The sequence below is a fragment of the Populus alba genome, chromosome 2, assembly GCF_005239225.2.
Source record: "Populus alba chromosome 2, ASM523922v2, whole genome shotgun sequence".
NCBI classification, from domain to species: domain Eukaryota; kingdom Viridiplantae; phylum Streptophyta; class Magnoliopsida; order Malpighiales; family Salicaceae; genus Populus; species Populus alba.
The window spans coordinates 16,882,649-16,900,104 of record NC_133285.1 but is presented as its reverse complement, the minus strand read 5'-3'; the positions used below and the strand labels follow the sequence as shown (position 1 = coordinate 16,900,104).

General features: G+C 31.2%; 2 protein-coding genes across 2 annotated transcripts; both read left to right on the top strand.

Annotated features, from left to right (window-relative positions):
- On the top strand, nucleotides 1–1,859 carry LOC118042684 (membrane metalloprotease ARASP, chloroplastic). The gene has a single exon (XM_035050405.2). It carries the CDS (start codon nucleotides 140–142, stop codon nucleotides 1,490–1,492), a length of 1,353 nt encoding a protein of 450 aa, XP_034906296.1. The 5' UTR covers nucleotides 1–139; the 3' UTR covers nucleotides 1,493–1,859.
- A 10,502-nt stretch (nucleotides 1,860–12,361) lies between these two features.
- Nucleotides 12,362–15,447, top strand: LOC118042693 (transcription factor MYB101). Its single transcript, XM_035050413.2, has 3 exons — nucleotides 12,362–12,658; nucleotides 12,952–13,801; nucleotides 14,806–15,447. Exons 1-3 carry the CDS (start codon nucleotides 12,362–12,364, stop codon nucleotides 15,105–15,107), a joined length of 1,449 nt encoding a protein of 482 aa, XP_034906304.1. The 3' UTR covers nucleotides 15,108–15,447.
- Nucleotides 15,448–17,456: the final 2,009 nt, after the last annotated feature.

Below are 17,456 nucleotides of genomic sequence, written 5' to 3'. Positions count from 1 at the left end.
AATTATCACTCTACTTCCCCTCCACAAACTCAAGAAATATGAATTATCCACAGCCACTACCTTCCCTTTTCGCCATATCTCCTTCTCCCATTATTAGCCTAAACCCTCCCCTGTTAAAGCAAACACCAATCAAGAAGCCATGCTAATAAGCTTATCTTCTTCCTCTCTATTGCCTTCCCCTTCAGCTTCTCTCCCTAGATTTTCCAACTCAAAGTCACCTATTTTAGAGTCATCCTCATTAAAGCCCAAAACCACCCATTTTTTAAAACCTCTTTCCTCTTCGCTGTGCTATTCATCAAACCTCAATTCTCACTCCAAGACTCCCCTTTTCACCGGATGCCCTCTTGGGAAAAGGTTGGACTTTAGGTCATGGGCTGTCTCTGGATTTGACTTAGGGAACTTTGAATCTGTTTTAGAGGCAGTTGGAGTGTTGACAGCCATTATTGTTGTTCATGAAAGTGGTCATTTCCTTGCTGCTTATCTACAGGGTATTCATGTAAGTAAATTTGCTGTTGGATTTGGTCCAATTTTAGCTAAATTTAATGCAAGGAACGTTGAGTATTCTATTAGAGCTTTTCCTTTGGGTGGGTTTGTGGGGTTTCCTGATAATGATCCGGAGAGCGATATACCAGTAGATGATGAGAATTTGCTTAAGAATAGACCGATATTGGATAGAACGATAGTGATATCAGCTGGTGTTATTGCCAATATCATCTTTGCTTATGCTATAATCCTTGCTCAAGTATTATCAGTTGGTTTGCCTGTGCAAGAGGCCTTTCCTGGGGTGCTTGTTCCTGAAGTTCGAGCCTTTTCTGCTGCTTCCCGTGATGGTTTGCTTCCCGGCGATGTAATTCTTGCTGTTAATGGAGCGAATTTGCCTAAAACTGGGCCCAATGCAGTATCCGAGGTTGTTGATGTCATTAAGAGTAGTCCTAACAAGAATGTGTTGCTTAAGGTTGAGAGGGGGGAACAGAATTTTGAAATTGGTGTCACCCCGGATGAGAGTTTTGATGGAACAGGTAAAATTGGAGTTCAATTATCAAACAATGTAAAGATTACCAAGGTTATCGCTAAGAACATCTTCGAGGCATTTAATTTTGCTGGAGAAGAATTTTGGGGTCTTTCATCCAATGTGGTGGATAGCTTGAAACAAACTTTTTCAAACTTCTCTCAATCAGCAAGCAAGGTATCAGGTCCAGTCGCTATAATTGCTGTTGGTGCAGAAGTTGCAAGGTCAAATATTGATGGGCTTTACCAATTTGCAGCTGTGCTCAATATTAATCTTGCAGTGATAAACCTCCTTCCATTACCTGCTTTGGATGGGGGCTCCCTGGCCTTCATTCTCATAGAAGCAGCTAGGGGTGGGAGAAAGCTCCCTTTAGAAATAGAGCAGCGGATTATGTCATCCGGGATCGTGCTTGTTATTACCCTTGGATTTTTTCTTATTGTTCGCGATACCCTAAACCTTGATTTCATCAAAGACATGTTGTGATAATTTGTCAAGGCATCCAAATTGAAAATGAGTTCAAATGGTTCGTCGCTGGTTTCTCACCTGTTTGCTTGATGGTGATGTCTCAAGGTGGAGATACTAAAGACTCTTTGTTCCTTGTCCCTAATCGGCTGTGAAAGAGGTATTCATGACTTGTTCACAGTTACTATCATCTTATGTGGATCTTTCTTGTAATTCTGTGACTATAGTTTCTTAAATGTTTACGGCAGCACTATAATGGGTTTTACAGTTCCAGACCCAGAATTCTGTAAAGATATCTATAGAAATTACATTCTTTTAGAATTGCTCCTTGCTAATTGAGCTCTCTTGGAATGAAACAGAAAATGCCAAGTTGGTAATATATTTTGTTGATTGTATCAGAAATAAAAGCAAATAATTCGAGAGAAAACTTCATGTTAGTAAAAATCTTGACAATAAATTTCAATTCTCTAAGGATAAACAATGAGAAGTCTGAAAACTGCACCACAGAATTTAGTTCAACTCCTCAGCTTTATTATCTCTGATAGACCAACCTAAATTTTGAGTAGGTGCATCGACCAGTACTGAGCATTAACAGAATGAAGCAAGATTATGTTTATTGAAACCTAAATCTCAGTCTGTAGGTTTACTTAGTGAGAGAAGCTTTAGCTCATGTATTAATCCGAATATTCTACCTACAACTTGACAGGCAAAAGTTTTTTTGCATGTTTTATCTTGATTAATTTTAACTAGAAGAAGTTTGGGAACTCTTTGTTTTTGCCCTTCAATCATTCTACTCAAAACCCATTCAACAGAGCACCTGCATCCACAGTTTGCAGCACCGATGACGGATAGCTCGGGGCATATGATCAACAGGTAGATATTTTCCTTGAAAGTGTTTCTTTGATGATGTCTTTGATTTGAGCTGTGATGAATAAATGCAGATCTTGATCTTATTTAGAACACCCTGTGTTTGATCATCAATTCCACCACCTGCATACTTGGCCATTGGGGTTACTGACCTTAGAAAATTTGCATTTGTGAAGAAAGAATCGTCGTTGAGCTATTAGTAACTTGAACATAGAAATCCTACAGGCCCTGTGTTGAATACACAAGTGAAAATCCCATTTCAAATGAATAAATAAATAGGAAATAAAAACATAGCCAGGGTGATGAAAAGCAAAATAACTGTTCAGTGATCATCATTGTCTTGAGCTCTTAGCAAGCTGATATTTTGATGTCAGTTTCAGAGATTTGTAACTTGAAAGAGAAATGAGTATGTTAAAATTAAATTAAAAAAAAAAAAAAACTAATTGGCATGGTATTTTCACTGTGTACTGTCTCACAAAAACCATGAATCACAGTAATGCTTTTTTAGTCCTTTTTTGTTTTGTTTTATTTTATTTAAGTCCTTAATTATCATTTTTTTTTTTAAATTTCATCGGACAAAATGTTGTTTTGGGTTTAAGCCTGAAGAATTACTTTGATTTGCTTTGTATATGGTTATCAAAATGTGAATCAATTTTGCAGAATGGATCTCAGTTTTAGTGGTTGCAAAAAAAAAAAAAAAATGGATACCAAATTTGAGGAGGTGGCAAAAATGAATTTCTTAAGATAATTTTTTGTTCAGTGCCTTTTGGCATTTTTTTTTTCCCCTCTCTATAGGAGTTTGGAAAATTTTGTTTTTGGTCTCTGTTGTTTTTCAATTTTTTGTTTTAGTGAAAAAAATTATTTTTATTATTTTTTGATTTTATATTTAAATATAGAGAGAAAGTTATCGGTTAATGCGGTTGAATTGAAAAACAATTGAAATGTTTTCGGCCTCTAATATTGTTGGAGGAGATAGATTGGGTTGGAATTGTTTTTCTTGATTTTCTATTTTTTATTGATATAATGTTTATTATATATATATATATATATATATATATATATAAGGTGATTTTAGATGCACAGACAGTTGAAAAAGGGGGTGTTTATATTTTTATCTTATAAGTAAAAAATAAAACTCAAAAACAGAGTTACTAAAATTAGTCAAGCCAGTGTTACAATTTGGATAGATTAATTTAGATTAATGTGAATTGATTCAATATAATTTTTATTTTAATATATATTTTTTTAAATTAAATCATTATTTTACTATTTTTCCAATTGAGTTTTTAACATAATAATCTTATATGATTTAATTTAAAATTAGATTAAGTAAGAAATTGAGTAAAGACTCCTCATCCAACTTTCATTACATTATTAAATAAAGATAATTAAAAAAATTATAAAACCGATTAAACTGAGAAAATCAGAAAAAAAAAAATTAAAAAAAAATAAATTGTGAAAAAAAACCAATTAAAATTTTGAAAAAATATCCGATTTGGTTTGGTTTTGATTTTTTAAGACTGAAACAAAAAAACCAAACCAAACCAAATCCAAACCGAAAAAAACAAAAAAAAATCGAGTCAAATCAGTTTGAACTAGTTTTTATACTAAAAAAACAACTGAAACCGGTTTTTAACCGGTTTTTTTTCTCTTAAAAATTTTGAGTTTGGTTTTTTTTTTGATAAAAATCAAAATTGAAAATAATCATTACTATTATTAAAGAGTTTTCCACGTCGACTTGGCAGTATTATATTATTTTTACGGCTTTGAATACACTGGCAGCGTAACGCTGCCAGGAAGCTAGGTTTTCTCCAAAGCAAAACGGATTTCACTTGTGTCAATCAATCAAGAATGTCTAACAAGACAAAAGAATTACATGTGATACGTTATTTTTGCTACTTACTAATTGAATTCTTTTTGTCTGTAATGTAAATTGAAGAGAAAATATTTAATTTTTTATTTAAAAATTATTTTTTTGCTAATAAAAATATAAGAAAAAAAGTGAAGAAACCAACGTAAAAACGATAAATGACAAAATTTGACTGCAAGAGAAATTAAATTGAAATATTCTATTTCAAAATTATCACAAGTATTATTACCTGAAAACGCGTGCATTAGCACATGGAAGCATTTTTAGGAACATAAGAATAACAATGCACACGCAAAGACTAATGATCCAATGCTAATGCTATATAGATATGAATGAATCAATTCATATTATATATATAATCCCTGAAATAACCTAGCTAATAAATAGACATGGAGATTAATTACAATTACAATTACAGAAAATAATAATAATAATAATAATAATAATAATAATAATAACAAAAGCCAAGGTGATTGCACTTTGGATTCCCTCACAATACATTATTAACTTGAACAATGCAATTTTTTTTCCTTTGAGCAACTTTTATTATGATTTTCTAATTGTTTTTCAATTTTATCCTTACAAGCTATATTAAACGGGATTTTGAGCTCATAATTTATTTTGAATAGCTTTTTATATAGTTCTTGAGGTGTAAAATATTCTACCATTAAATTCATATTCAATTTGGCAAGACAAGACTCAATTTTATTGGTTATAAAAATTGAATTTTTAAGGACCACATTTGACAATAAAACAAACATGCAACCCGTTTTTTTTCTGTTACTATGTTATCCATGCCTTTTCTAAAAATACTCATTAAGATGTTTTATAACTTTTTCGGTTCCTTTAGTTTTTCAATTGTACATCTTAGTACAAAACTTCATTTTCCTTACATATTAGTCTCCGAGTATTGTCGAAAATTGGTGGAAAAGAGAGAAAACATTTGGTTGATAAGATTCTATTAACAAAAAAGAAAAACCAAGTTTGGTGTTAAATTGTTCCCATTGGCAAGATGAGGGCCACAAATGTATTTTTGGGCTTTCATGTTGTAAAAAAATAAGTACATTAAGCTATGAAATGTTTTTTTTTAGTTTAGTTTTGTGTTTTTTAATAGATTTAAGGGTTTTTCAAGTTTAAAAATATGTTTATCAAAGTTATTAGAATGTTTTTTTTTTTTTTAAGTATTTCATATGAAAATGGGTTAAAGACTGGATTTTTGGGTTGAAAACACCACAACCTAATTTTTCAATAACCTCTTCGGTAACTGGAAATCGAGCAAAGAGACAATGTGTCACCTACTTCTTCTTTTTTGAAAAAAATTAGGTTGACAATGTGTTTAAAAAAAGAAAAAAAAAAACCTAAGCGCATGGGAATGAACTGCTAGACCCACACACCTCGCTTTATTTTGATAAGCCAAGCATGATGGGCTACCCAAGTTCACACGCCTAACCTATTCCCCTCCTTAAATTAAATTAAGATGAAATTTCTTTAAAATTAATTATTTGAAAATATATAAAATATACTAGTTTATTAAACTTTTAAATTAATTAAGAATATATTTTAGATATTGTTTTATTTAATACCATTTTATTTTTACTTTATTTTGAATAAAATTACAGCACTTTTTAATAATATTAGCAAGTGTTGTTTTTTTTTCAACCATCAGAATCCTTTTATTTTTTTTTAATCTTATGTGGTTGCTTTTCTATGAGTGTGTTTTCTATTTATTTATCATATTGTGAAAAAATTAGTTTTAAAAAATAAAGTTATTAAACTCAGTAAGATCCATAACTTAAGTTGCAGGTTTCGCGGGTTAACTTGAGTCAATCTAAGATATCATCATTTTAATATTAAGGAAATAACAATTTTATCTTGAATTTTTTTAAGTCAAACAAAGTTTTTATTTGTCATTTGAGTTGTCTTTAAACTCGCTAAGTCGAATATTTGGTTAATCATCCCCACATAATTTAATTTGAAACTTGAGTTATGTAAAGATTCGAGTTGGGAGGTTTTAACTTTCAAGGTTGACTTGTTAGACTAGGTCTTAACAACCCTGCCAAAGAGTTTCCTACAACAATGCACGAGTAAAGATTTTATATTATCCTTATGATTTTAAATACAATTGCATCTGAGAGAATTTGAAGAAGTCTGTAACACCTATAATGACTTAAATTGTAGTATGAATACCATCAGAGTAAAGCTTTTTCCTTTTTCATTAAAAGATAAAGCTAAAACATGGCTACAAAATCTTAGGTCATGATCCATTCATGCTTGGGATGAAATGTAATAACAATTTTTAAAGAAGTTTTTTCATCTCACAGAATAACTTCTTTCAAAAAAAAAATCACCACTTTCACTCAAAAACCAGGAGAAACATTTTATCAATGTTGTGATAGGTATCGAGACTTGCTTAATACTTGCTCTCATCATGGTTTTAAAACATGGAGATTGGTTTCATATTTTTATGAAGGGTTAACACCTAAAGATAGACAAACGATGGAATTGATGTGCAATGAAATTTTTGAAAATAAAGACCCTGATGAAACAATGAAGTACCTAGACTTGCTAGCTAAAAATGCTCAAAATTAGGATACTACAGGCACTTATAAGGCACCGGGTAAAACTTAACCTCATACATCTAGTAGAGGTATGTACAACCTTAAGGAAGATCATGACGGTACTCCGTGACTCTTAAGTCGGTTCTTTTAGTTTCCCATGATAACTGATATATGTGTATATATTTGTGCAATTCTTTGCTCTTTCTTCTTTCTTTGCATCTCGTGTCAAATTCTCAATTGAAAATGGACACTACTATTGAAAAATTGAACAAGTATTTTCTCGCTTTGCCTTCAAATGCAATTGCAAAAATTTACCTTGCTAGATGTGAAAGATTAAGGTTGTTAATGAACCATAGAATTCCTAAAGATACTCGCTGGCTAATTGAAGCAAAGGTCCGATTATCAGGCGAGTCCTCCAATTCTTTCATTTCATATATGTCTGGAATAGGTAAAATACAATTCATTAAGGATGGCCTGAGTAAGGGGTCTTTAGATAATCTTCTATTGACTCTTGAGACACACCCTAATGGAGATGTGCATCATACAATTCATGATTTATGGCCATAATTCCATAAAGAACATGCTCAACTTAGTCTTGGGAATCTGACTAAAAAAGACCTTATTTGCCAGTTTTTAAGAAAACTGGATGGGAAGCTTATCCCCGACCCATAGAGGGCGTTTAAGCCATTCTTGGACGTAAAACCAAGGAAAGATGTGAGCCACAATCACAACTACCTGTACATACACATGTTTTTTCAAAATAAATAAATAAATAGAGAGAGAGAGAGAGAGAGAGAGAGAGAGAGAGAGCCTACAGTTGGCCTAGATATAGGTGGTATGATTGCATTTTGAATTTCTCATCTATAAATTCTTCTTTTCCTTCCCTTCATTTCTACTCAACCCATACATTCATCAAATATAAAAGTGTGTAGAAATGACAAGTTCCTTAAGTCATCACATAAGACATATTTGTGTTTTTGGTGGATTTAGTCCTAGGAAAGAAAAGGAGTTTTTAGAATCAGCAAATCATCTTGGACAGGTACTAGATGATATAAAGATTCATTTAGTGTATGAGGGAGGCAACCTTGGGTTAATGGGGGGCGTGTCAATAGCTGTATTTTTAGAAGGCAGTCAAGTTTTAGGGGTCGTCCCCAAAGCTTTAGCGAATGGGGACATCATTGGAAAAACAATTGGAGATGAACTACAGGTCCCCACAATGTCTGATCGACTGAAAGCAATGTTTAAATATGCTGATACCTTCATTGCCTTACCAGGTGGTCTGGGAACATTGAAAGAGATTCTTTCATATTTCCTCTTCGGCCCAACTGTATATTCACCGTAAACCCATAGGTCTGTTAAATGTTAATGGTTTTTATGATAATTTATTATCTTTTCTTGATCATGCCGTGGAACAAAAATTCCTAACATCTTCGGTATGACAAATCATAATCTCTATTGTTGTTGCTAAACAATTGATTGACAAACTACAATCTTTCATCCCTGTAATTAATCTCTCTATGAGTCGTATAGATTGGTCAACTACGGAAAGCCATAAAAAGCTTAGATTGGATTTGAGCCTTCGTTTATGAAACCTTAGGATAGATATCTAGAGTTTTTAATGTTAGACTATTTTAGAAGGTGTTTTTAAAGTGGATCCTCAAACAAAAACAAAGAGACTCATGGTTCTATTAGCAAGCATATTAGTGGGTTGCTTCCTTATACTAACAATGTAAAGCACCTGGTAAGAGAGTCTATTTTAATTTTAAGTATTTTTCTTAAAATGCCAGTTATTATTTGTGATAATGTTTAATTAGGGATTTATTTTGTAGGTTACATAACTTGGGTGCGAGTCAACTCCAATGAAGTTATACATGTAAACACATATACAAAGGGAGAACAAACAAAAAAAGGTGCAACAGTTCATGAACAACCAAGTCGGGGTGTTTATTGTAAGTCAATTTTTAAACCTTCTATACATTGTTTGGGCTAATTTTTTTTATCCATATCTTTGACATGTTTATTCTATTATGTAGGAAAAATATAATGCCAGAATGCACGTTAAATATATGAAGGACCCTTTAACTTATCCAGAATAAAATTCGGAGTTGTGGTTGAAGGCTGGAGCAACTAGTGGACCTTATAAGAATTGAGTTTATGGTATCTTTATGACTATAGCCTGATATATGAGGTTGGGGTGTAGTGTTTCGACTATAAGCACCCCATAACCTAGCACGAGTTAGTCATCATGAGTTGTTAAGAAGTTGATTGAACAACAAATTGGTGCTCTGGCAAAGTTTGAAGGAAAAAAAAAAGGTAGCAATGAGAGGAGATGATTGCATACATTTCCAATTATTAACCTCTATATTATGAATATCAACGAGATTTCCTCCCTCTATTTGCAGCCTTTTCTTAATGTTTATAAACATTTGTTATTGATTTTTAAAGTTAAATTAATAATATTAAATGTATTATTCAAGTTAAATTTTTGTTTAATGTTCTTGAATGTTGTTTAATGTCAAATTATTTTGATAGCATTAAAAAAAACAAAGTAGGACACTACTTATGAACATAAAACTTCATCGGTTATTCCATTGCTAAAGAATGTCAATTTTTCTTGGAGAATTATAGAGAGTTGCTAAGGTTTTTTTATAGTGACCAACATAACATGATTGTCTGTGATTTTGTCAGGTATCTGTTGAAAATATGAGATGTATTACAAATGGGTCATTTTTTGAAAGTCCATTGGTAATATTTATTGAGTAATATACTAACAAAAATTGGTTGTCGCATGTTTTCATCATTGATAATAATATTTTGTTGGTCTAACTGCTGGTGATTAAGTCAATAATAACATTACTGACAGATGCGAAATCAACAATGTAACTCTAAAAAACAACATCATTCTGTCGGATATATTTTTACTAACGGATACACAACTTTTCCATGGACAAAATATTCTATAGGTATAATTCATTTCTTTAGTGGTGATCTCTGAAAAACTACATTAGAAGATGTATTTCAAAGAATATTTATGAATACAAGGATTACAAACACACATGCAAAGACGAATGGTATTTACTCACAATGCTAATGATTTTTAGATATTAAAGTATGTATTCATATTAGACTTTCGATTGCCAGAATGACCTTGATAATAAATAATCATGACTATAATGAACTAACTAGTTTAAGACTGGCTATTAATAATGATTTTTCTCTTAAAATTGAAAGAATCGAAGTAATAAATTAAATAATTATGAATGATGATGTCAAGTGAGGGATAAAGATATTTATATGGTCAAAATGAAGAATAAATTATTGACAAGTAATTATATGGTCAAAATGAAGAATAAATTATTGAGAGAGGTATTTATATTTTATTAAAAAACTAAATTGTGTTTGCTAACAAAGGGTAAAAGAAACAAAAAATTAATATAAAATTCAAAAACAATAAAATTTTATTATAAAGAAAATTTAACTCTCTTAAACTCAAACATTCCATTCAAAATCATTGCAATTTTCATCTGAAAACTTGACTCTTTTAAACTAAAATATCCAATTTCAGATTTCTTTGTAATTAAACTCCACAATATATTGTCATTTGATACCTCTTTTTAACAAATGCATTTCGAAGCATCTTTATGAATAAATCAATATTAACACACACGGACTGATAAATGATATGTATTTAATGTTGAAGTATCTTTTTAAGGTATTGTTTGGGAACGTGGTATAAATTATATTATCAAAAAATTCAATTTTTGTTTGCTCAAAAATAATTTTTTTATGTGTTTTTGATATTCGTTTTGATGCGCTGATCTCAAAAAATAATTTTTTAAAAATAAAAAAATATATTATTTTGATACATTTTAGCACGAAAAACACTTTAAAAAACAATTATAACCACAACCACTTTCAAACATATTGTAACTATTGTAAGTGGATCTTCTCAAATTGAAAGGAATATTGAAATAATAATGCAAAAAGAGTGATGAGTGTTACGAATTTTATTACCATTGGGACAACAATCTAAGTGCATCACATAAAAGAATCACAAATTTGTTGCATGGTGAAAATAAAAAATAAATTGAGGAGGAATATATTTATTATCTTATTAAAAACTTTATATACTTTTTGCTAATAAAAAGATAAAGAATCACATAAATTAATGTAAAAATGACAAGCGACAAATTTGACTATTAAATAAAAATTTGACTCTTTTAAACTGAAATGTCTCATTTCAAAATCATTGCAATTGTAGTCTGAAAACTTACACCAATTAATGCTTGTCAAAGCATCTTTATGAATATGTATTTACAAATGCTATTTCCATGTAGGTATGAAAATAATAATTCAGATTTATACTTGTAATTTCCAAAAAAAGAGAGGTAAAATTTATCCTTTGAGAATAATAATAATAATGAAGCAATGCTAAACAATATTGAGAATAAGAAAAAGAAGAAAAACTTGAGAATACAGATGATTTGTTATATCTGACCATAAAATCCTATATTAAAATCAAGCCCTAAGAATAATAGTGTGGTTAGAAACTAGGATCTTAAGCTTTAATATTATAGTCCTAGATTGTAGAAAAATAAATAGAAAAAAACTGTAAAATTTTCTAAAAAGCATATAATTTAATAATTCGACAAAAAAAATAACACACCAATAAAACTGACCCAATCAAAACTTTGAAAGCTAAGTTAAAAAAAAAGTAATTAAAATAAAAAATTAACTAGAAAAACAACTAAAATAGCAAAAATAATATCTTTTGTGTATAGTTTTAAAGCTTTCTGCATCCCAATTGGTTATAGCTAAATTGATCTTTTATATTAGACTTGTAAATTTTTCTGATTAAATTTGATCATAATTTAATAGTTGAATTGAAAATTATAAGCATCTTTATCAAGTTATATATTTCATATATCTAAACTTTTAACGGACTTTGTTTTATCTATTTAGTCTCTACACATATCCAAAAGACGTTACACGTTTCTTTTTATAGTCATTTTTAGACTCTCCTAATCAAGTTTAAGCACAATTCAATGGTTGTATAGAAAATTATAAGCATCTTTATTAGATTATATATTTGATACGTTGAAATTTTTTTATGAACTTTGTTTTATCTATTTAGTCGCTACACATATCCACGAGACGTTACACTTTTTCTCTCTCTCTCTCTACATCTGAATCTTTCTCTCTAAATCTGTGAACTCTTATAAAAGAGAAGCTAAAAAGGGTAAAGGACTTTAATTTCACACTTCCTCCTCTCCTCCCTGTATTTCTCACACGTCTTAATGGAGGAGAGAACTAGCACAACAAATAATAAAAAAAGTGCAAACATTAGAGGCATGCAAATAAGAACATACAATTGTCATTAAGGAAAATAACACAAGGACAATTAATATTGCGTAATCAAAAGACTCATAAACCGATTTGAGCTCTATTTAAACCCTCAAACAACTCCACAAACATAACCACAAAACAAAAGAGTTTCAGCCTTGCTACAGCAGCTAGTGGTGGTGTTGATGGTGTGGAAACTCATCCAAGATGATGAGCAACAGGAACTGCAACAATATTGATAGAGTAGTAGTGATGGAGAGGGGACAGGCTGCAGTCCCACAAGGGGTCAGTCAAGGCTTGAAAAAGGGGCCATGGACGGTAGTTGAAGATGCCATCTTGATAGAGTTCGTGAAGAAATATGGAGAAGGAAATTGGAATTCTGTGCAAAAGAGTTGCGGATTGATGAGGTGCGGCAAGAGTTGCAGGCTCAGATGGGCAAATCATTTGAGACCTAATCTAAAAAAAGGTTCTTTTACACCCGAGGAAGAGAATATGATCATCGAGCTTCATGCCAAACATGGTAATAAATGGGCTCGAATGGCCTCTCAGGTAAATATACTCGTGCATGTTGCTTCAATTCATGCCTTTTTTTCATTTTCCTTTTATTTATTTATTTTTTTAGAACCAAATGCCATCTAGAATGATAGTTTCTCCAATTAAATATGATGTATTAAGTCTTCTCTTACATTTATGTTCTAGAGCTTAAATTATGATTTCTTGCCCGTCTTTTTCTTTTTCTCTGCACTCTCCAGTTCTCTGCACTCTTTTAGCCCCACCTCTTTTTCCAAGTCCTTTGTACCTTTCTGCTTCTGATATATTATGTCTTTTCTCTATTATGGCAGTTACCCGGTAGAACTGATAATGAAATCAAGAACTATTGGAATACCAGAATGAAAAGACGTCTAAGAGCTGGTCTGCCTATATACCCCCAAGATTTCCAAGAGAAAACAGCAGCGTTTCGTTTTCACCACCAAGAAGACCGACGAACACAACCCAGCTCCACCTCACTCTCCTCATCTCCTTACAATCTCTGTTTTCCATCCCTTGATCCCATCAACTGTTTCGCAACTCCCTTGAACCCTTTGCAGAATCATCTTAGTCCACTTGCATTCTACTCCAATCAGAGCCATCAGTTAAAACTGTTTGCTAATACCAACAGTAGCGATGGCTGTTTACCTCTGTCTTTGCCTCCTGTTTCGTCGTATCAGCAATCACCTCTTTCTACAAATCTATTCAGCCAAAACCCCACCAGGCAAGCAGTCGCGATAAATACACCACCATCGGTACTGTTCTACAATGATGCAGATATGGAAACCAATATGAGTTTTACTTCACTTATAATGGGGGGTCAGGTTCAGCCAATTGGCTTTATTCCTTCAGGCCAAACACCACCAGGGCCGGCAACTTCTTGGGGTGGTGGTGCTTGTTTCGAGGAGGCATCCAACAAAAGCAACAACAATGGCTACAGTAACAGTGAGACTAGCCAAGAAGAAATGCCAGGCAATATGAACAATAGCGGCTTGTTGGATGCTTTACTGGAGGAGGCTAAGACTATATCTTTCAAAGGGAAATCAAAAAGTGATGACTTGCTGCCGGCTTCTAACGAAGGGAAACGTGCGATGGATAGTACTGTAAAGGAGGAAGGTGAAAAAGTGTGGGATGATTTGAGCTCGTCTCAATCCTCAAATATATGTAAGTTTTTATTTTTATTTTTTATTTTTCACTATTAATCCAGGATTTCTTTTGTTTACTGTTAAATACTCTGAATCATAGCAGTAATTATGATGGTTTTCTTTGGTTAGTTGGTGACTGAATTGTCTCATGGTATTTCACCCAATTTGCATGAGTAGCTCTCTGTAACATTAATTAGCTATTCTTTCACTTTTTAGAGAAGTTTATTAATTAATAATTTATTTATTTTGATACTATATAAAGCCTTGAATAATTGAATCTATTCTTGAAAATATTTATTATCAAGCACACAATCTACGGATGGGATATTTCTTTTATTTTTTTATTTTTTAAAACTATTTTAAGAGTTTATTTAAGTGTTAAGCCTTTATGTTCTTTTTAACTATTAATGATTATTATTATTATTATTTTATTTTTTGCCAATATCTTTAACTTTTGCATAACATTGGACTAAAAAATGTTATTGGTCATCTGTTATCGCATGGAGTTTCTAGTAAAAACAGAATTTTCAATAACTATTTTATTTTATTTACAGTTTTTTTGTTTTTACTTTTCAAAAAGTATTTTAAAATTTTTTTATTATTATTTTAAATTAATATTTTAGTATTTTCATATCAGTTTGATTTGGTGAATTCAAAAATAAAAATTTTAAAATTATATAAAAATTATTTTGATATATTTTCAAGAAAAAAATACTTTGAAAAAAGATGAATACCATATTATCGAATGTGCTTCTAAAAAATTTAGAAAAAAATAAAAACTTGAAGTTCATAAATTCGTATTAATCAGTTTAATGAACTTGTATAAATAATCATTAACTTTGAGATCTCGTATGTGTTCATAATTTCTTTTAGCGATTCATGATGATCAGCTTCATTTCCAAAAGAAAATTGCAGCTGGATCATCCATAATTTACCACTACGAGAGCCTCCATTTTCTTGCAGCTGATTTAATCATTACTCAAATTATACATACGAAAATGTAATTTCTTTTGCATTACTCAGGGACAAAACCAAGCGAGGAAGCAGCTGATCATCAGGAGTTGAATTCCATGGATGACGACTTAATCAGCCTCCTTAATAACTTCCCGTCGTCGGAGCCGCTCCCAGAGTGGTATCGTCAAAGCAGAAATGAACGCAATTCCAATAGAATGCCATACAGTGGGCTTAATACTGTTGATGACAACAGAGACCCCGGCGTTAAGGAAGATGCTTCACTCACCCGTGCTTCCAACACAGAAGCAGTTCCAAACCGTGGAAGGGCCCTGGTTTCCTGCCATTGGAACAACTTGCCTGGCATCTGTTAATCACAACTGTTTCTGCACCAAAAATCGCATGTTCTTACGAGAAAGAAAGCTTCAAATAGAGAGCATTCATGGGGAAAATGGTACGGGACATTGCTGGAGTGTTCTCGGGTTTCTTCTCTTAGCAGCAAATTATAGCTATGGTGCATTTGTGGTCTTTTCTCTTCAGTATAAAATGATAGATTGATTTTGTTGGAGCTTTTTGTTGTTGTTAGAGCTTCTCCCTGGGGTGCCTTACAAATCGATGGAGGCCTAGGTAGGAAGAACAAGAAATAATAAAGAATAAAGTGCTATTTAGGGTTTATGTGGTCTGCATATGGATCATGACTGTATAAGATGGTTTCTTTTGCGTATGATTAGTTAATTTTTCATATAATTAATTAATTAGCTTCAATATCGAGTTTTTTTTTTTCTTTTTTTTAATTTCAGTTCTTGTTTCTTATTGATTGATTGAAGAATGCTGGGAGTAATTAATTAAGTCTTTCACAAAAGCTTCCTTATGGGCCGGGTAATTAGTTAATGTGGCATTTCTTTTAAATAATTTTTTTAAATCATGAAATGTAAATCTTTATCTACCAGTGATACAAGTATAACTATAAGATAAGATAAATAATAAATTATTTAAACACAATCTATACTATTATTTAGTAAAAAACATTATCAAGTTGTAATTATGATTATTATTAAGCTTATTGTAAATGAAGTAATCATCATAGATAGAGAGAAATTAACTATTATCATAGCTATTAAAAAAAAAAATTTAGTTCAAGTCAATGTAATAATATATTAACTTAAAATTTTGTTTAAATTAAGTTTTATTTCAAATTAGTTTTGAAGATTAATTTATCTAACTTAATTAATCTAACCAAACCGGAGTGAGATGACCTAATTAATTTCAAAATAAATTTTTATTTTTATTTAAAAAATAAAAAAATTATATTATTTTAAAGTTATCCTATAAATCAGCGAATGACTCTGTTTTTAATGCATTCCTTCAAGCCAAATTCAGGATAAGCACAAGTGCATGACAGCCCACTGCCGCCTTACAAACCAAATCACAAAACGTAGGAATGCAAACATGGCCAGATATGCAGCTAATGTTGTTAAAAGCGCTCCTCAGGCATGGCCCAGGCTTTAAGCAGGGTTTTAGATCAAAGCATTTTAATTTAAGCTTTAAAATGGGAGGGTTATTTTCAATTTTGTATATTATCATGAGTTCATGGAAATAAAAAAGACATGTTTTTTTATTTTTTATTTTTTAAAAAATATAAAAATTCTATCTAAAATTGATTCAAAAACAAATTTATTTTATTTCTTCAACTAAATATTTTTTTTTACCTCTTTTGTATCCGTTCCTTTTATCATGAAATATTTATTTATTTATTAACATTTGAAACGGAAATAAATAACAAAACTAAAAAAGAAGGGAGATTTCAATAGTGCCAAAATATTGTAGCTCTAGATATATGGGTATTATGGACAACGACAATGAAATTATGATTTTTCTTCCTTCTAGCAAAAAACTTTTCCTTGATTGTAAGGGATAATATGACATTTTCATACTTTTTGCACAGTTAAATGAACACGTTGCTCGTGGAAGCAAGCTTTAGACTTATAGGCACTATGTACAATGAAAATGAAATTATGATTTTTTCCTTCTAACAAAAAACAATTGCCTTGGCTTTAGTGGATAATAGGGTCTTTTCCTTTTCTTTTCTTTTTTGTACAGTTAAATTATTACGTTTCTCTTGGGAGCAAAAGAAATTGAACTGGCGTCTAGGGCTGTTTAAACTTTTTTTTTTTTTTTTTATGTATATTGTGATGACTAAATTACCCTTAGAAATAAAAATCCTATAAGTTTTGTGCGGGGGCTTTTTAGTCTTTGCATATTTAATTTTTTTTTTAATAAAGTAGAATGAGGGGAAAATTGGTATTTTAATGGATAATAAATATTATAAAAAAAAAAGTTTTGACATATGTGTCACGTCAACAAATAGGCTAGCCCGTGCTCTACAAACGATGAGTGTGACATTGCCTAGTGGTCAAATGCTGGCTTCTAGGGTGACATTTAAATAGTCCTGACAACGTTTTCATACCTAGATGACGTGTATGTCCAATAAACCTCTGATTTAGTATCGACAACCTTTTCTTTTTATTCTTCTTTTCTCTTTCCTCCTTGATTTTCACACTTGTGCCTTCAAATTTTCCAACCATCCCATTGATTTGTTTTCCCTTCAGATTTGGTCTCTGTTCTTTTTATTGTTATTTGTAGTTATATATGAAATTATTTATAAAATGTGAATTTTGTTTTAATTTCATCCTACTTTAATTTTTTTCATATACCAGATTTGA